General features: G+C 36.9%; 1 protein-coding gene across 3 annotated transcripts in view; it reads right to left on the bottom strand.

Annotated features, from left to right (window-relative positions):
* Window positions 1-15,929, bottom strand: part of LOC131066095 (DNA polymerase I B, chloroplastic/mitochondrial) — a 153,233-nt gene that overhangs the window by 30,831 nt on the left and 106,473 nt on the right. For all 3 annotated transcript variants that reach the window (XM_058000805.2, XM_058000803.2, XM_058000804.2), the window contains one exon: window positions 10,358-10,450. In XM_058000805.2, the coding sequence (XP_057856788.2) occupies window positions 10,358-10,450 (93 nt within the window). The remainder of the gene's footprint in view (window positions 1-10,357; window positions 10,451-15,929) is intronic.

The raw sequence follows: 15,929 nt of genomic DNA, 5'->3' as shown, positions 1-15,929 counted from the left end.
ATATGAATGCACATTGAGAAGGCAGTATTGATAACAAGAAAAGCATAAATGGAGAAGCATTCTTTCTTGGTAACAATGCAAATATTTTCACAAAGCCTCTTCCTAAAGAGATTTTGAGAATCTCAAGCAGAAATTGGGAACAATATCACTCTCATCTAATCACTAATTTCTTTAAAGAAGCACAAGTTCAAGAGGGGGCTATTCATTACATTATCTTTCAGCTTCATGAAGACTTTGCCATTGATGTCAAAGGGAGAAAGTTGCAAGAAGGGCAAGAATTATGCTCATGTTGTCATTCACAGATTATTTATTTGCAAGGTTGCCATCAATGACAAAGAGGGAGATTGTTGGAAATATTGTTGTCATTGATGTCAAAGGAGAATTGACCACAATTGCTGCCATCACTTTGCTGATGTCAAAGAAGGATCAATACAAACAATATCTTTGTTGTGATTTATGTGCATCTTGGTCGACCTCCATGGTGGTTTAATGCTATGTTTTTTATGCTCATATTGCTGATCACCCCTCAAGGATTTTGGCACTCACATCCTATGAAAGTTAATAATAAAATTATTATTTTTTGAGTGCCCTTTTTGGGCAGGCCAAACAAGCAAGGTGCAATTGCCAATTTTGGGGGAAATAAAAATAAATTTCATTGAATTTAAATGGGCCAACCTCCTCAGCATGATCACCCCTCTTGGGGTAATAAAACAAATTTCTTTATCCTCATATGTGGCCAACCCCTTTTGATGAGTCAACCCTCGAGTGAAGAGGTGCATTTGTGTGGCATAAAAGATGTGTGGAGAAGAATAAAGGAAACATTTTAAAGAAATATCTTCCTAATTTAAAAGCAGATTTTAACCAGAATTATGAGCAGATTTGAAGGAGAATTATGAGCAAATTTAAAGGAGAGTTATCAGCAAATTTAAAGGAGAGTTATGAGCAGATTTAAAGGAGATTTATGAGTAGATCCACAACCAGATTTTATATGATTATCATGCTTTGATGAAGAAATATTCAAGAAGACAAAAAAAAAATCATTTGGGGGTTGATGCCTCCTAATATAAGAGATTGGTGTCTCCTGCTAATTCAGTGTTTAGTGGTGGTAATTGGTGTCTCCAATGGGTTAGTGCCTACAAAAAATTGTAAAGAGAAATTTATTCTTGACTAGATTTGAATAGTAGATCCAGTGGTTCTCCAAGTTTTTCTCCTAAAAGGGTTTCCATGCAAATCTTGTGTTTCTTATTTGGTAGATCTTGCGTGATTGCTGTTATCATGGTTCTTGAATTTTTAATAAGTTAAAAATTTGTCTTGTACCGATTCCCTCCCCGCAACCCAGTATAAGTATGTGTTTGCATCATTTTGCACTTGTCCATGCATCCTTGTAATGGCGGACACTCAAAGATGAACCTCAACAAATTGAACAATCTGACATATCTATAATCTGAACAAAGAGACAAGGATGCTTCTCCATTCAATTTTGAAAAATATGTAATGAAAATCTGACAGATCTATAAGCTTCCTACTTAGACATATTATGATTAGCTAGAATGAAATTTAATATTACATAACAATAAAAAACTGAAAACATGTAATAGAAAAGTCATATAGTTATAAATGTAAAATTTAAAATTCATTATGTATCGTATCATTTTTACTCAAGTACTTTATGCCAATGGGGGAAAAGGCTGGAAGATATCCCACGCAATGAATTTATTCATAGTTTGTCCTCCCTACTCACAAAGGCTTAAATATCTTGAGTTTCGTTGCATTGTAATTATTACAACCATAAATGAGGAAAAATATCATTGGAGCAATGACTGCTCCATGAGGTCATCTTGACATGACTAAAACCTATACAAGTCAAATCTCACAAAAAATAATCTAATTTATTTAGATTTTTTTTAAAATCATATTGATGTTTTCTAAATTTGAACAAGAACTCAAAAGTACCAACTCAAGATAAGGTGCAGCTTCAGTTTGAAAGTTAGCTTCTTTATTTTCATTATCTTGATGTAGTTCTGAGTCTCAATAACCTACTTGTTGATGTGTTTTTCATGCACATGCGAACACAAAATAAAATACCATAAGTATCTTATCCTCTCTTGAACAAAGTTATTTGAATGCTGAAGATTTGCCTAAGTATCAATTGAAATAACTCCAAGGTTCTGGTATGTAGGGTCTCTACGTGTGGATAAGCTCTATTGGTGTGATGTGATTATGCTAGATTCACAAGGGGACTTACGTTTGATTGCCTGAACGCTTTGATATGCTGGAACTTAAGTCCTACCTACTAACCGGGATAATAAACAAATAACGAAAGGTAAAGGGTTCAAAAAGTCTACTCTAAGACCTAGAATGTCAGAAGGTGGATGAATGACTAGGTGGAGTCCTACTGGGCTAGGTCTCACCATCAACTAGAACAATTTGACACAAGCTCAATGCAATCTTCTAAGGGATATTTTGGATATGTTCAAATTATTTCCATCAAACGTTGATCACCATCCAAGTTAATGCATGAACAATGGATGTATAACAATTTGAAATTAAGCTCTTTAATGCCAGTTGACCACGTAGGGCACACTTACAATCAGTAAGAGGCTAGTGGTATGGACTAGGCAGATTCCACACGAGTGCATTCAACAATTTTCTCCATTCAATTTAATTATCTACCATCTAATATGAAGATCTAACAAGAAACCATGCGTATTGCAAAAAACGATACATTTCACCATAACTTCAATGAAAAATGAAGTTTATTTACAATTATAGGCAACAATCTCTTGCCTTCTCTTCCTACTCTACTCTAATTGCTATCTAAGCTTCTATTCTTCTATCCTATTCACAAACTATTCACTATTAATTATTAACCAACTATTTGCTGACTATTAACCATTACAAATGAAGAGCCAGAGCTTTATATAGAGAGCTCTTTACATTTCAATTGCTCTGATTCATTTACAATCAATGGCTAGGATTACAACATAGAAACCCTAATTAGGGTTTGTTATAACAAACTTCCTTAGCCAATGAGAAAATTACATTCAATGCATGAGAACCAATAAGAAACAGGGCTAGGTACACCGGAGTTTGTGCCTTCATGAATAAGCGTGATTCACTGAATCTGGACACACTAATGTGAACCCTTCTGATTGGAGGAATAGTGACTAGGATGCCACTTTGCTTGGTACTTGCTCTGTTAAGGAATGTTGTATCTCTTGATATTCAATGTGATGATGATGAGAAGCTAACTTTGATAAAGTCTTCTGAAACTTTATGCTTCTTTGATCATTTCAACGTACCCTTACAAAGACCTTGGTTGATCCTCCTTTGTCCTGGACATACTTGATGAATATCGTACCTCTCCTTGACCCCTTGTGTTTGATGAGACTTCTTCTTGATTTTGCATAGTGATGGTAGAAGGTCATAGTAAAGTCACTCCTTCTCTGGTAGCATATCTCTCTTTGAAGTGTTTGTAAGATCCTTCTTCTGATATCTTGTGATCTCCTTGAGGATAGCTCTAACACTTGAAGTCCTTTGATTTTAGCAACACCTTGGGTACCTTCTCATGCATCTAAGGCGTCCTTAATGTGGATGAAGCTTGAAGAAGTCCTTGTTGTCCTCGCATGATCTTCCTCCAACTTGGTCTTGTTGATTTGCAAAACAAACAAAAGATGATTAAGTATACATAATATATTCATTCTAGCATAGTATTTCTTAGTTCAAATTATCAACAAGAAAGCCTTTGAATCCATTTTACTTTGATGCTAGGAGGAAAAGGCACACCTTTTGATAAAGTCGCTCCTGTACCCTTGAGAAGTACATAAGCGATCCTAAGAAATACTTCTTATTTTGACAAATTGATCAAGGTTCACAGGAAACTTATGAAGTTGCAAGGTCCAAATCACCCCTAAAGAGACTTTCAAGACATTTCTCTTATGATTTAATGCAAGGTACCCTCCCTCAACACAATTCGCTTTGGTACCTTTGGAAGGTACATGGCTTCAGCACAAAGTCGCTCCTGTACCTTTGGAAGGGTCAGGAGCGAACTAGGCAATTTCACTTAATTCCCTCATCATCATTCATTCTCCAATGCTTTAGACTTCATAATTGTGTTCCCTTGAGACTTAGATAAGTCATTTTAACCCTAGAAAGGAGCTTGGGAAGAAGAATTCATCTAACTTAGCAGCTATTCCTGTGGTTTGGAGAAATTCGCTCATGTACCTTTGGAAGGGTCAGGAGCGAATTTGGCTTTTTTTGCTCAATTCTTCCTTCAACTTGCTCAAAGCTTTATCCTCCATCAACATCAAGTCATTGGCCTCCGAAATTGCTTAGGAATGGGGGCGTTCAAGGGCCAAAGCAAGGTACAAGGTCTCTTGAAGAAGTTCGCTCTTGTACCTTTGGAAGGGTCAGGAGCGAATTTCCTCCTTTAGGCTTAATTCATGCTTCTTTTCTCATAACTTATGCTTGTCTTTTCCAATCCTTCTTTCATCAAGATCATACTAATTTGCCCTCAAATCTACTCCAAGCGGGATCCATTCAATGTCTTTGGTGAAGAATTAGATCCTTTAAAGGATTTCGCTCTTGTACCTTTGGAAGGGTTAGGAGCGAAATAGGAGCTTTAGGCTTGGATGTCGCTCAAATACTCATTCTCTCATCTTTCTCACGTTGCTATAGTCTTGCACCATGCTAGAGAAGCATCTTGGGGATTTCCTTATTCAAATTTGGGCTCAAAGCACAATCCTTAACAAGTTCACTTGAGTACCCTTGGAAGGTACATGAGCCCCTCAGTAAATTCGCTCCTGTACCTTTGGGAGGGTCAGGAGCGAATTTGCCATGTTTGCACAAATTCTTCACTTTTGATCACTTGCAATTCACTTCAAGGGCATGTGCAAATCAATTACCCTCCAGTCAAGGCCTAGAAGCATGAGTTTGGATCCAAGTTAAGAGCAAGAAGGTGTTTCAAGAAAATTCGATCTTGTACCCTTGGAAGGGTCAGGGGCGAATTTAGCTCTTTAGCTCAAATTCTTAACTTTTTGTCATTCAATCTTGTTTTCAATTCATCCTCAAGGCATGTATACATCAATCCTCCCTCAATCACTCCATAGGAACAAAGATTTTGACCCAAACAAGGAGCAAATAGGTGCTTTAAGAAAATTCGCTCCTATACCTTTGAAAGGGACAAGAACGAATTGGATATTCTAGCTCATATTCTCCAATTTTACTCAAGCTTCATGTCCAAATTTCATAGATATGCATCTCTAAGAAAAAAAAATGAATGACTCTCTCATCAAACAAGACCTTAAAACGAAGTTTCCTATCCAAATGAGGGCAATGATCTCTCTCTCAAGACGCTCGCTCTTGTACCTTTGGAAGGGTCGGGAGCGAATTTGGTGTTTGCATCCAAATTTTCATTGCTTATGACCAAAATTCGTTCAAATTCAATCTTAAAGGGCACTTCTAGATCAATTTCGCCCTAGTCAAGGGTTTGGAACAGGAGTTTATCTTGATTTGAAGGCGAAAGAGAGACTCTTTAAGGAATTCACTCCTGTACCTTTGGAAGGGTTAGGAACGAATTTGGCCTTTTAGCACAAATTTCTCTTCATCTCATCAAACTTTCAAGTCCAAACTTGATCACTAGGCATTTTCTAAGGGTAAATAGGTCAATCTCATACCAATCAAAGCCTAGGAGTAAAAGAACTTCATCGAACTAAGGCAAAAATCTTCAATTTCCTTCACTTTCTCCTTCGTGACTGGTCTTCTATGCTTCCTTGAATGCTCATCTTTCCATCAAACCTGAAAGACCAAGAAAACACTTAGATCAAAATTGTGAACAAACACCCAGTTAAGTAAATGTGAGACAATTCACGGGATTCACTTCATGAAATTATTCAATATCTGGAAATAGCATCAATGGGCTCTGCACATAACAATTCAAATCTGCAATTGCATTTTTAGTCCTATCAATGACATATCAGATCTGGACCTGCACAAAATTAGGGAGGAAAACACCTAGAGTTTAATATGAACAGCTTGTTTGTCTTCAAGAATTATTTCCCTTCTTCTCTGATTTGGCTTAAGTTTGATCTCCTTCACTAGATTGCATCAATCTCTGCTTGAATTCATGTCAGGACTGCATATACTTGTTTCCAGAATCCGAAGTAGATTGAAATCCATGTCTGTCAGATTATTCGCTTAAATCTGCACCTCTTGAGTTCTCCTTAAAATCTGATTACCTCAATTCAAATATGAATTCGTATTTTTGCCTTGTCATTTACTTATGCTCTCCTTATGATCTGATTTTGAATTTAAATCCCCCAAATGGTTTTGTTCATGTGACACATCTTTCCCTTCAAAGGCCAGCTTGTTTATTTCCTAGTGCCACACCTTACATTGTGTTTCATCGTGGCATGTGTTGGGAATATTAGGAGCCAAATAAAATGATGAGGTGCCTCTTTTCTTTTTAAATATGCCTTAAAAACTTTTTTCTCTTTCCCAAAATTAAGTTTGGTGGGGCCCAATCAAGGCTACGGTGGTAAAGGAAGTCAAAGGAAATACTATGCCTTAAAACAAGCTTTTAAAATCCATTTCAGATTTTGTGGGGCCCAAGCAATATGTGGCATGGTAATTAAAAACACTTAAAATCCCCAAGCTAAAGCTCGGTGGGTCCCAGCAAGGAAGGTCCTTAAAAAACTTATTTGATTCTCCATTTTTTAGTGTGTGGGGCCCAAAAGGATGATATGGTACGGTGGAGAGAAATATGAGGGGGGGGAGTGGTAGGAAATGTTAAGGGTAATTTCTACGTGGAGAAAGAGGGGGGAATGGGATGTGTGAGGAAAGGGGGACATAAGGGATATAAATGATGGAAGTAGGAGATACGTGGGGTTAGGAGGTATAAGTGGTAGTGGATCGAGTTAGGGAAGGTTAGGGAGTAAAATGTAATGGGAGGTATAAGGGGGTAATGAAAGGGTAGAGAGGTGTAGGTTATAATGGGATGGGGTTTAGGCTAGGGGAAGGAAGGTGGGATAGGATAGGATAGGATAGGATAGGGGTAGGGGTAAAGTGGTAGGTAAGGGAAAGGGTAGGCTAAGGGAAGTAAGGTGTAGGTAAAGGGAGGTGTAGGCTAAGGAAAGTAGAAGGGTAAGGGGGTGTGAGATGGAGGGGGTTGGGATAGGGATAGGATAGGGGTAGGCTAGGATGAGGGTAGATGGTAGGGTGGAAAGGATAGATTAATAGGTGTGTGGTAGAGGTAAGCTTAGGGAAATAAAGGAAGTAAGAATTAAGGGATGTGGGTGAGGATATGGATAGGATAGGAGAAATGGAAGGGTAGTATTAGGTTGGAATGTGAAGGAGGTTAAGGGATGGGGGCGCGAAAGGGTAGAGAAATGGTAATTAGAGATAAAGGTGGGAAATGGGAATAGTTAGGATGCGGGGGGCAAAGGTAGGTGAAGATATGGGTGAAAGTAGGGAGGTGATGGAAGGAAATGGAAAGGCAAAATGAGAATGGCAAGGGTAGGGATGGAGATGAGAGCGATCGGGCCTGAGCACCCACGAGCAGTGTTGGGAGAAGTGGGAGTGATAAAACCTTGACTACGCAAAGGAAGTGTCGAACCTCGGTTCATCTTAAAGAGACAAACTTGATCAACTTCTAACCTCTTGACCCACTATACCTTTTCAAGACAAAGGTTCATAGCGAAAGACTCAACACTAACCTATAACTAAGCTAAGAAGACTAATCCCAGAAAGCGAAAAGTGGGGGTCCCCATTTGCAATGGGGTGATGTGTGAAAACGTCACAACACTACTATGATCATCAGCAGGCAACAATATTTTCTTCCTTTCATTTCTAACCACCTTTATCTCTTAAGCCAGCAAGAGATGATTAGTCTGTACAATTGAGGGCTTGTTAGTTTAAACAATGATCTTTATATGGGTATACTAGCACTACAATATTGATCACTACCTTTCTCTTCTATTCCACTCAATTGAGGTGTCAAGTGCCCTTTTTCTATTACAGTTCCAAATGCAAATAGAGATAGTTCAACGAAATAGAGTCCTCCACACAAGCTGCCTTCTAGGTTCCTAGACCTCCTATTCACATACCATATGCAAAAGATCAGATGCTTCTCACAATAGAGGACTAGATAATTCCCCTTGATCAAAACCCAAGCAGACATTAAGAACATCCTCCCTGCTAGATGATTGTTGGCCATCAATGACAGCACCCTTGTTCCTCCACTATGGTTATCTAAAAATGGCCCTTTTCGAAAAGACTCTCCTATGGACATTATCAAATATTATATTGGCCCTTTTGTGTTAGCCATGTTGAGTTGTTGCTTTGTCTTCTACTTTGTACTGTGGTACAACTTCGAGAAAGCTTTCATCTCCAGCTTCAATTCCCCTCAACTCCATTAAGGAACTTGTCTTTACATGTCTACATGTATTTGCATCATTAGGCCTTACCATTTCCAACCTATGTAGGATTGCCATTTTGAGCTCACTGCCTCTAGATAGGAGCATTCATTGATTTTCTATACAGTTCTTTTTCATCTCTTGAAGTTCCTTCTTCCTTTCTGGTTTCTACTATATAAATTTGAGTGAATTTAGACTAGTAGCTTGAAGGCTTCTATATCATTGATTTTAACTCTAAGTAAAACATATCCTATCAGTAGAAATTAGTTATGAGCTAGCATATTGGATCTTTCATCCTCACAAATTATGTTGATTACCATAGCTTAAATTTCTTCACTAAAATTATGATAAGTGATTTTAGGGTTTTCATATCTTAAAATTATATTAAAAATTTAAGTAACTATTTACAAAAAACGTTTACCATTCATGTTTCCTAAATTTGGGGAAAATTTTTGATGGAACAAAAACCTATCCTGCAATCCCCTGTCTCTGCAATCCATGTAACATAAGTAGAATTCTTTTGCTTGCGGTGGTGAGGAGGATGTAGGATTCAGATGTCTTATTTGGTTGTAGCATTGATTCTTTCATACTTTTAAGTAATGCCTGCATTTGAGCCTTCCTTTGAGCTTGCAAAGCTTGTAAATAATCCTTGTCTTCTGATTCAAATTAAATAGTTTGTAATATTAGCATAAATTTACTTGGAAATTTTGTTAATTGTTGTTGTTTAACAAAGTATTGTGGATTTCAATGCATGAAACCAGAAAGGATTCATGGCTTAGTTCCCATGTTACATATCTCCCACTTTCCCTGACACCTATATGCCAAATAAGATACAATGAAACAAATAATCTTTGTTAGTATTACAAAAAGAGCGAAAAACAAATAAGGGTTTGGCTAGTAGAAGATCATACCCAAATCAGTTAGTAGACAAGTAATAAACAAAACAAGCATGTACTACATTGGTGCATGAGCATCTCCAAACCAATCGGCAGAAATGTTTCCCTTAATATCCATTTGTATATCTCTCCCTTGAACAATTAATATCACGTGTTTGAAACTCTAACAAACTCATCACCCCTAACTGTCCTTCAAAAATACTATATTCAAGTGATTTTTGTACCAAACATACAAGCTCTGGTATAATTAATTATTTCAACCATTAACGGAAGCTTTTCCCTTTTATTTTGAAACTACACATAGAAACTCCAGCATACTCAAGCATTCAAACAACTATACAAACACCGCCAGTTTCATTTGTTTTTGGATCACCACAGAAACTCCATGCCTTTATCATTCTAGTGGTTCTGTCGTAGGACATTAAGCACATAAGCACTTATGGAAGTCATTAAGTGTTGTTGTGCTTAATGTTGAAAGCATGAAAAAGGATGTAGTTTCTATGTTTGGTTCAAAGCTAACTGAATATGCTGGACTTTGTATGTCTGTTCTACAAAGAAATGTATGGGCAAATTTGCTATGCATACTTCAACTATTCAGTTATATGAGAGTTCATATAGTAGAATAAATCTCTCTCGCGATAGGTCATATATAGAAGAGATACATTGTCATGACCAAATCCTTGGCAGAGTCCTGGATCATGAATAAACTAACAATTGGTTCTGACATATTCCAACAGCGTTTGTCCAGAACGCCCATTCCATTCTCTTGTGTTCCCTACCCAAAAGTGTGTCCATTAGATATCTAATACTAATAGAAGTCCAAAAGAATTGTTTTTCTACCAGCATTATCCTCCAGCAGCATCAGAGCGGCAATTCCTTTTTTATTGACATTGCCAGAACTTCATGGAACTCATTATTGAAATTAACATAAATAGACAAATAAATAGAAACTAAAACTGATAGTTACACCAAGTACATGTAGCATAGATCTCCCTGGAAACCAAACGGCTAAAAAAACAGAACTTCAGATGTGAACTTTTCAAAAACTACCTTCCAGTCCTTGGACAGTCCTACTGCTGTCTTTCCATATGCTATGGAAAAATTCAGCATCTTTGCCTTCCTTCTTTCTGTAGCAAAAACATCCTGTCCAGATGCAATTCAAAGATGAGACAAAATTCATAAGAAACGGTATATATCATGGCACAAAGTAAAATTTCAGAAAGCTGAAGAAGAAAATCTCCCATTAAAAGTATCCTAGAGCATAATTCAATTAATTTTACAATAACAGAAGTTGGAGTATTGAAAACAAAAAGAGAATCACATGCAATTTGGTATCTAAAAGTAAGCTAGATTTGTCATTCTAAAAGTAGATGGTTAACAGAGAATAATGCTAAATATGTTGCCAAGTTGATCTGAAAATATTGATCCACCATGTTCAAGATCATTTTAATGGTATCATGATGGCAACACAATGTCAGAAACCAAATTGTTTCATTCTGCAAAATATGAACATGTTTGAAATCATATTGTAACACTTGTGTTGGAGATCATGCAATTATCTTGCTGCAGCAACACCTTATTAAAGACCTAATACTTAACAAAGATCATAATATTGCCTAGAGAGTCAAAATCCAGCTTGTTACTGTTTACATTTTGAACATGTTTTCACGAAGAATGCAATGGTGTTATAGAATCACAGAATCTGTGGTTTAGTGGTGGTTATATCATGATGAGGCCAACCTTGTGGTCTCATGACAGTAATAACGAAATGAGTGAATGCAATCCAAGTACCATTTTCCTCCTAATCATGCTTCAGCACTAGGCTACATTATATCAACTTGCTTCTCTGAAGATAAAGTGTTCTGGCATTGCAGAAGACATGTCATTTTTGTACATTAAAACCATATTCAAATTTCTAGACATATGACCCAACAAAAAAGATGGCATGTCAAATGATCTCACACATAGTAGTTGTATCATTCTGCACTCAACCAAGGACAGGAAATCTTGTAACATGCAACAGATGAAACACTTCCTCTTTCCCATCAAGGGGGATTTCTTCTCATAATGTGTCAGGTAGACTAAATGCAATGCCAACACATTTGCAGCCTTGAGATGTTTGGCTCTCGATATTGTTTCCGACTATGTGTCGGGGGATGCATAGGTTTCAGTTGTGCTTGTTGCTTTGAGTGTGTATTGATGTTTAGTTTCTTTGTTCTCCTAATTACCCTTGTTTATGGCTCCTGTTCTTTCTGTAATTTGCACGTCTAGACCACCCACATGTTTTGAGATGCAGTTCCTCAACATCTCAGTGGTTGGTATACTATATGCCACTGTGATGCTTAAATACCTAGATTATCATTATGACTTAGTTCATCGATATGCATATTATATTTCATGTTTTAAATGAATGTTATCATGCTTACATGATGTTTTGATGTATTGATTTACGCTCTTTATTATACTGTACCCTGGTGAGTGTGTAATGCTCCTGCTTTTGCTTTTAGCTAAACTTGATGGATTATGCCTTTCTATTTCAATGATTTATTTATATATATGGATGCATGGATGTTTACTTTTACGCTTTATGTTATTGTACACCATTGGGAGATTATGTTGTGCTTCGGCTATATATACATTGGGTATGTACCCTTGACATGTGTGTTAATTGGTTACAGGTACCTGGCTATACAGTTGTCACATTAGGCTGTCCCTTGTTGCCAAACCTAGTTAGGAGTGATTTCAGAATCCCTATATGTCATCAGTATCAGTTAATTCCTAATTTATAGATTTCCTAAATTTCATGTTTCTCTATAAAAACATTTTATTAGTTGCAAGTATATGTGATTTATTCGTTATTTAAATGTGAAATAATGAAATTGTGGATTTTAAATTATAAAACAGTTGAAAAATGAAATGGGGTTCGGTACTTGGCCAATTTTGGCAATTGTTGATTTTGGAGAAAGTTGGCTCTCAAAAACCCTCTCCTTGCCATTTTGAAAATTTGAATTGTGGGTGCATTTGTGAACGGAATGGAAAGGAATGAGAAATGTTTTGGCACAGATAGGAATAAAAAGAGGATTGCTTGTGTGCTTAGATTCTTCCTCTCTCCTTGTGTTTTCCAAGATTTGTGTGATTTTGTGTGGCAACGAAATTGAGGTAAGTTGCTCATTCCTCCTCCTTTAATTATGCTTTTGACTTTGAATGCCATGCTTACCATTAAGAAAGCATAATGATAAGACATTCCCAATGCATTTCAAATTATGAAATTTGAGAAGAAATTAAATGTTATATGAAATTTTCAATCTTTCCCAATTTTTTGTGCCCTCATAATGCCCATCTTTTTAAAAATACCTGAAAAACAAAACTGATGACTGGAAATGAGTGTTGTGCCTATTTGAAGCTGAAGGGAGCTTTTACTTTTTTGGAATCTTTTTGAAATTTGAAAATTGAAGGTCTCATTGATGGAGTTTTTGGAAAATTTCTGGTTTTTAGCTTGAAAAATAGATTGAAAATTTGGGATTTTTTTATATGATTTCAGATGATTTGGAATGAGAGATTAGAGGTCTCCTTTATGAGTTTTTGTTTAAGGCAATTTAAGATAATGTTGAAAATTTTGGACGAATGTGAATAGCCTAGGACATAGGTGTTAGAGAGAAGTATGGGAGTTGCTTCTGATGTTTGTCAAGCCACAAAGAGGCTACCAAGATATCTTGTGCAGAAGTCTCTTTATTAATTGATACCTAATTAAACACACAGAAATAAAATGAACCAAGATAAAGATGCCCCATCATGCCCTGGAATGCTCTTATAGACTCAAGATCAGTGTAGAAGACATGCCCACTATGGGAGCGCCAAGACTTATATGGTTGAGAAACCTCATCTCTTGAGAGAGGTGTACTCGATTCCACTTGGTTGAGTCTTAAGTTAATTCCGATGACACTTTGTACCCTCACTCTAGGATCTAGTCCTCTTGTGATTTGAGTTGTGCCTATGTGACCTTGCACCTCCTTCTCACGATGCCATTGATTGACCTTGTATGCTATGTATGCCATGTGTTTACTTCATGTTTGATCTGAGTGTAATCTGACCCCCATGTGTGTGTGTGTTTAGGCATCCTAGCATGGTGGGAGTGGATCTTTTGATTCCACAAGGCTAGATAGCATGGCAACCACCGTTAGAGATAGGAGGATCGTGAATGGAATTGCAGATGGCTTCAAGTCAGCAAAGGTTATCATGATTATCATTCTTTTATTTCCTTGTACTGTTGTACATATGATGTAAATGATGTTGAAAGGGCATTTGAGTCCTTATTGTTTATATAGTAAAAGTAATCATTGGACCTCCCATTCAAGGACAGATTGTAATGTGTCACCAAAGTGGTGACAATATTGTGGTTTGTTTATGTGCCTTGTTGTTGCAGTCAAGCATGCATGCCCATTGTATGTTTTCCATGCTTGCATGTTTGGTTTAACAATGAACTTAGGCATCTTAATTTAGGCTTTGAAAAGAACTTAGTGTTTAGAAAATGGATTGGGTCGCGTTGTAAGTTCTAAGTGGTTAGTGAATTCATTGAGGTCCATTGTGAGGCAATCAGCTAGCCTCAAGATGCTTTAGGAATCCCTTTTACTATCTTGCAATGGTCGAAAATTGTGGAAACCATGTTTTTCTTGCCCTTCTTGCTTAGGGCATCGTGGTAAAGTCTTGGAAAGGTCAGAAAACCTTATAAACCTTCTCCTACACACAACATTGGTGTCTTGTGCCCAAGAGATAGAATCTCAATTTTAACCCCATTTGTTTTTGTCATTTCAAAGTTCAAAGTTTGTCATGTGCTTTCCTAGGTAGTTCCAAGGTGTTTGGCATGTCTTGGGGACCAAACCCTAGCTTGGCTTTTCTCAATGGTCAATACACTAGGGGTAGCTTGGGACTACAGCGCATGGCAAAGACTTTAGTGCTAGAATTGGACTCCAATGTTAGACTAGCACTCCCATGCCAATGTAGAACATCTAAGTAGTAGTGCTAATGTCCCATCTAGACACTAGTGTCCTCAAGTTCTCCATTTACCTTTGTTTGTCATTTGAAGGGTCTTCTAATCATTTCTAAGGAAGATCTTGTATATGAAAGTTGTCCCACTAAACCTCAAGAGTCTTCCCATGTCATTTCATTGATGTGTCAAACTTCAACTTTTGTGGCATCTCCTTGCCTTGGAGAGCATGTCGTTTCCTAGAAGTGACCAATTTGTTATTTCGATTAGTGAAGGGTTTGCAACTCCTAGTCAAGGAAGCTCTTGTGTAAGTTGGCCCTTGTGTTTATACATTGTCTAAGGTCATTGTTCAGTGCATTGAAGGTGAATGTAACCACATCCTCCTTGTTCTACAAATTGACAGTTTTGTTGTCTAATCAATTGGTGTTAGCTCCTAGTCATTCTACCATTTATTTGGATTTCCGTGGGAGTTGTTAAGTGCATATTGGGGTGGATTTGAGGTGAATGATTCTCTCATCCTACCTTGTGTCGTGTTGTAAAAGAATGCAATCATGGATTGTACTTAATCATCATTTGGGTGTAGTCTCCCCCTCTTGTAAGTTCATCATAGCAATTTCGTCCCATAATTGGTAAGTCTTCCATTAGTGCCACCTTGCTTGTAGCAATATTGAGGATGTTTGTATCTTAAGTTCCCTTGTATTGCCGTGTCTCACACGATGCTTGTGTGCACATTGTTGTGCAACTATGGTATGTTGTTGTTGCATATTAGCATTGTTGTCATCATTTCAAAATCAAAGTTGTTCCATCATTTGCCCCAAGTGGCCTAGGGCATTACACTGAAGAAATGTGAATTAAAAGTGTCAATTGGCCCTACTAAAGATCAAATAGACCAATCAAACAAAGTTGTGTAATATACTAGATTTTGAGTGGCAACAAAACTTAAGAGAGTTTTTGTTCACCTTTTTTCTTATGTTTTTTGTAGAATCCATAAAGTGGAAATTTTTCATGTATGAAATTAGATTTTCATTTGAATCTGACTCTAACCCATCTATGTGGTTTATAGTCATTCAATTAACATTTAACCCCACCATTAAAATTTTGTTGAAAGTTAGGAATAAATACATTACAACAATATGATTCAACATTTACTTTTGTAAACACTAGCTACTTGTTTCTTGGAGGTAACAACACCAAGAGGCTTTCTACACCAAAACTAGAGTATGGGTGAAAATTGCAATGTGCATTCCATGAGATAGATAAATATTTGTCACACTTATTGAAGCTAGCATTGTTTAAACCCAATTTCATTGGAAGTGGAGGCCAAAAGTGTTATTTCTACCATATTTGTATGTTCAAGTGTTACAAGAGTCACCAAGACTTGCTCAAACTCAACAAATTTCAAGGCAATCAGGTTGAAACAACACCCAAGGAATCATGACTTGAGTATCCGACAAGTCTAGTCAAACTCATCAAGTCTACCGAACTTGCTAAACTTCCAAATCCCTGCTCTAGATTTAGAAACAAGAAAATCTTTTTGGGAGCAACATTTTTTAATTTTTTCAAGTTTTTTCCCAATTAAATTCTTAGTAATTAAATTACATTTATACTTCTAGTTTGCTAAGTCAAACAATATTCTAA

Source organism: Cryptomeria japonica, chromosome 11 (genome assembly GCF_030272615.1).
Source record: "Cryptomeria japonica chromosome 11, Sugi_1.0, whole genome shotgun sequence".
NCBI lineage: Eukaryota > Viridiplantae > Streptophyta > Pinopsida > Cupressales > Cupressaceae > Cryptomeria > Cryptomeria japonica.
This window is presented reverse-complemented; position numbering and strand designations above follow the sequence as displayed.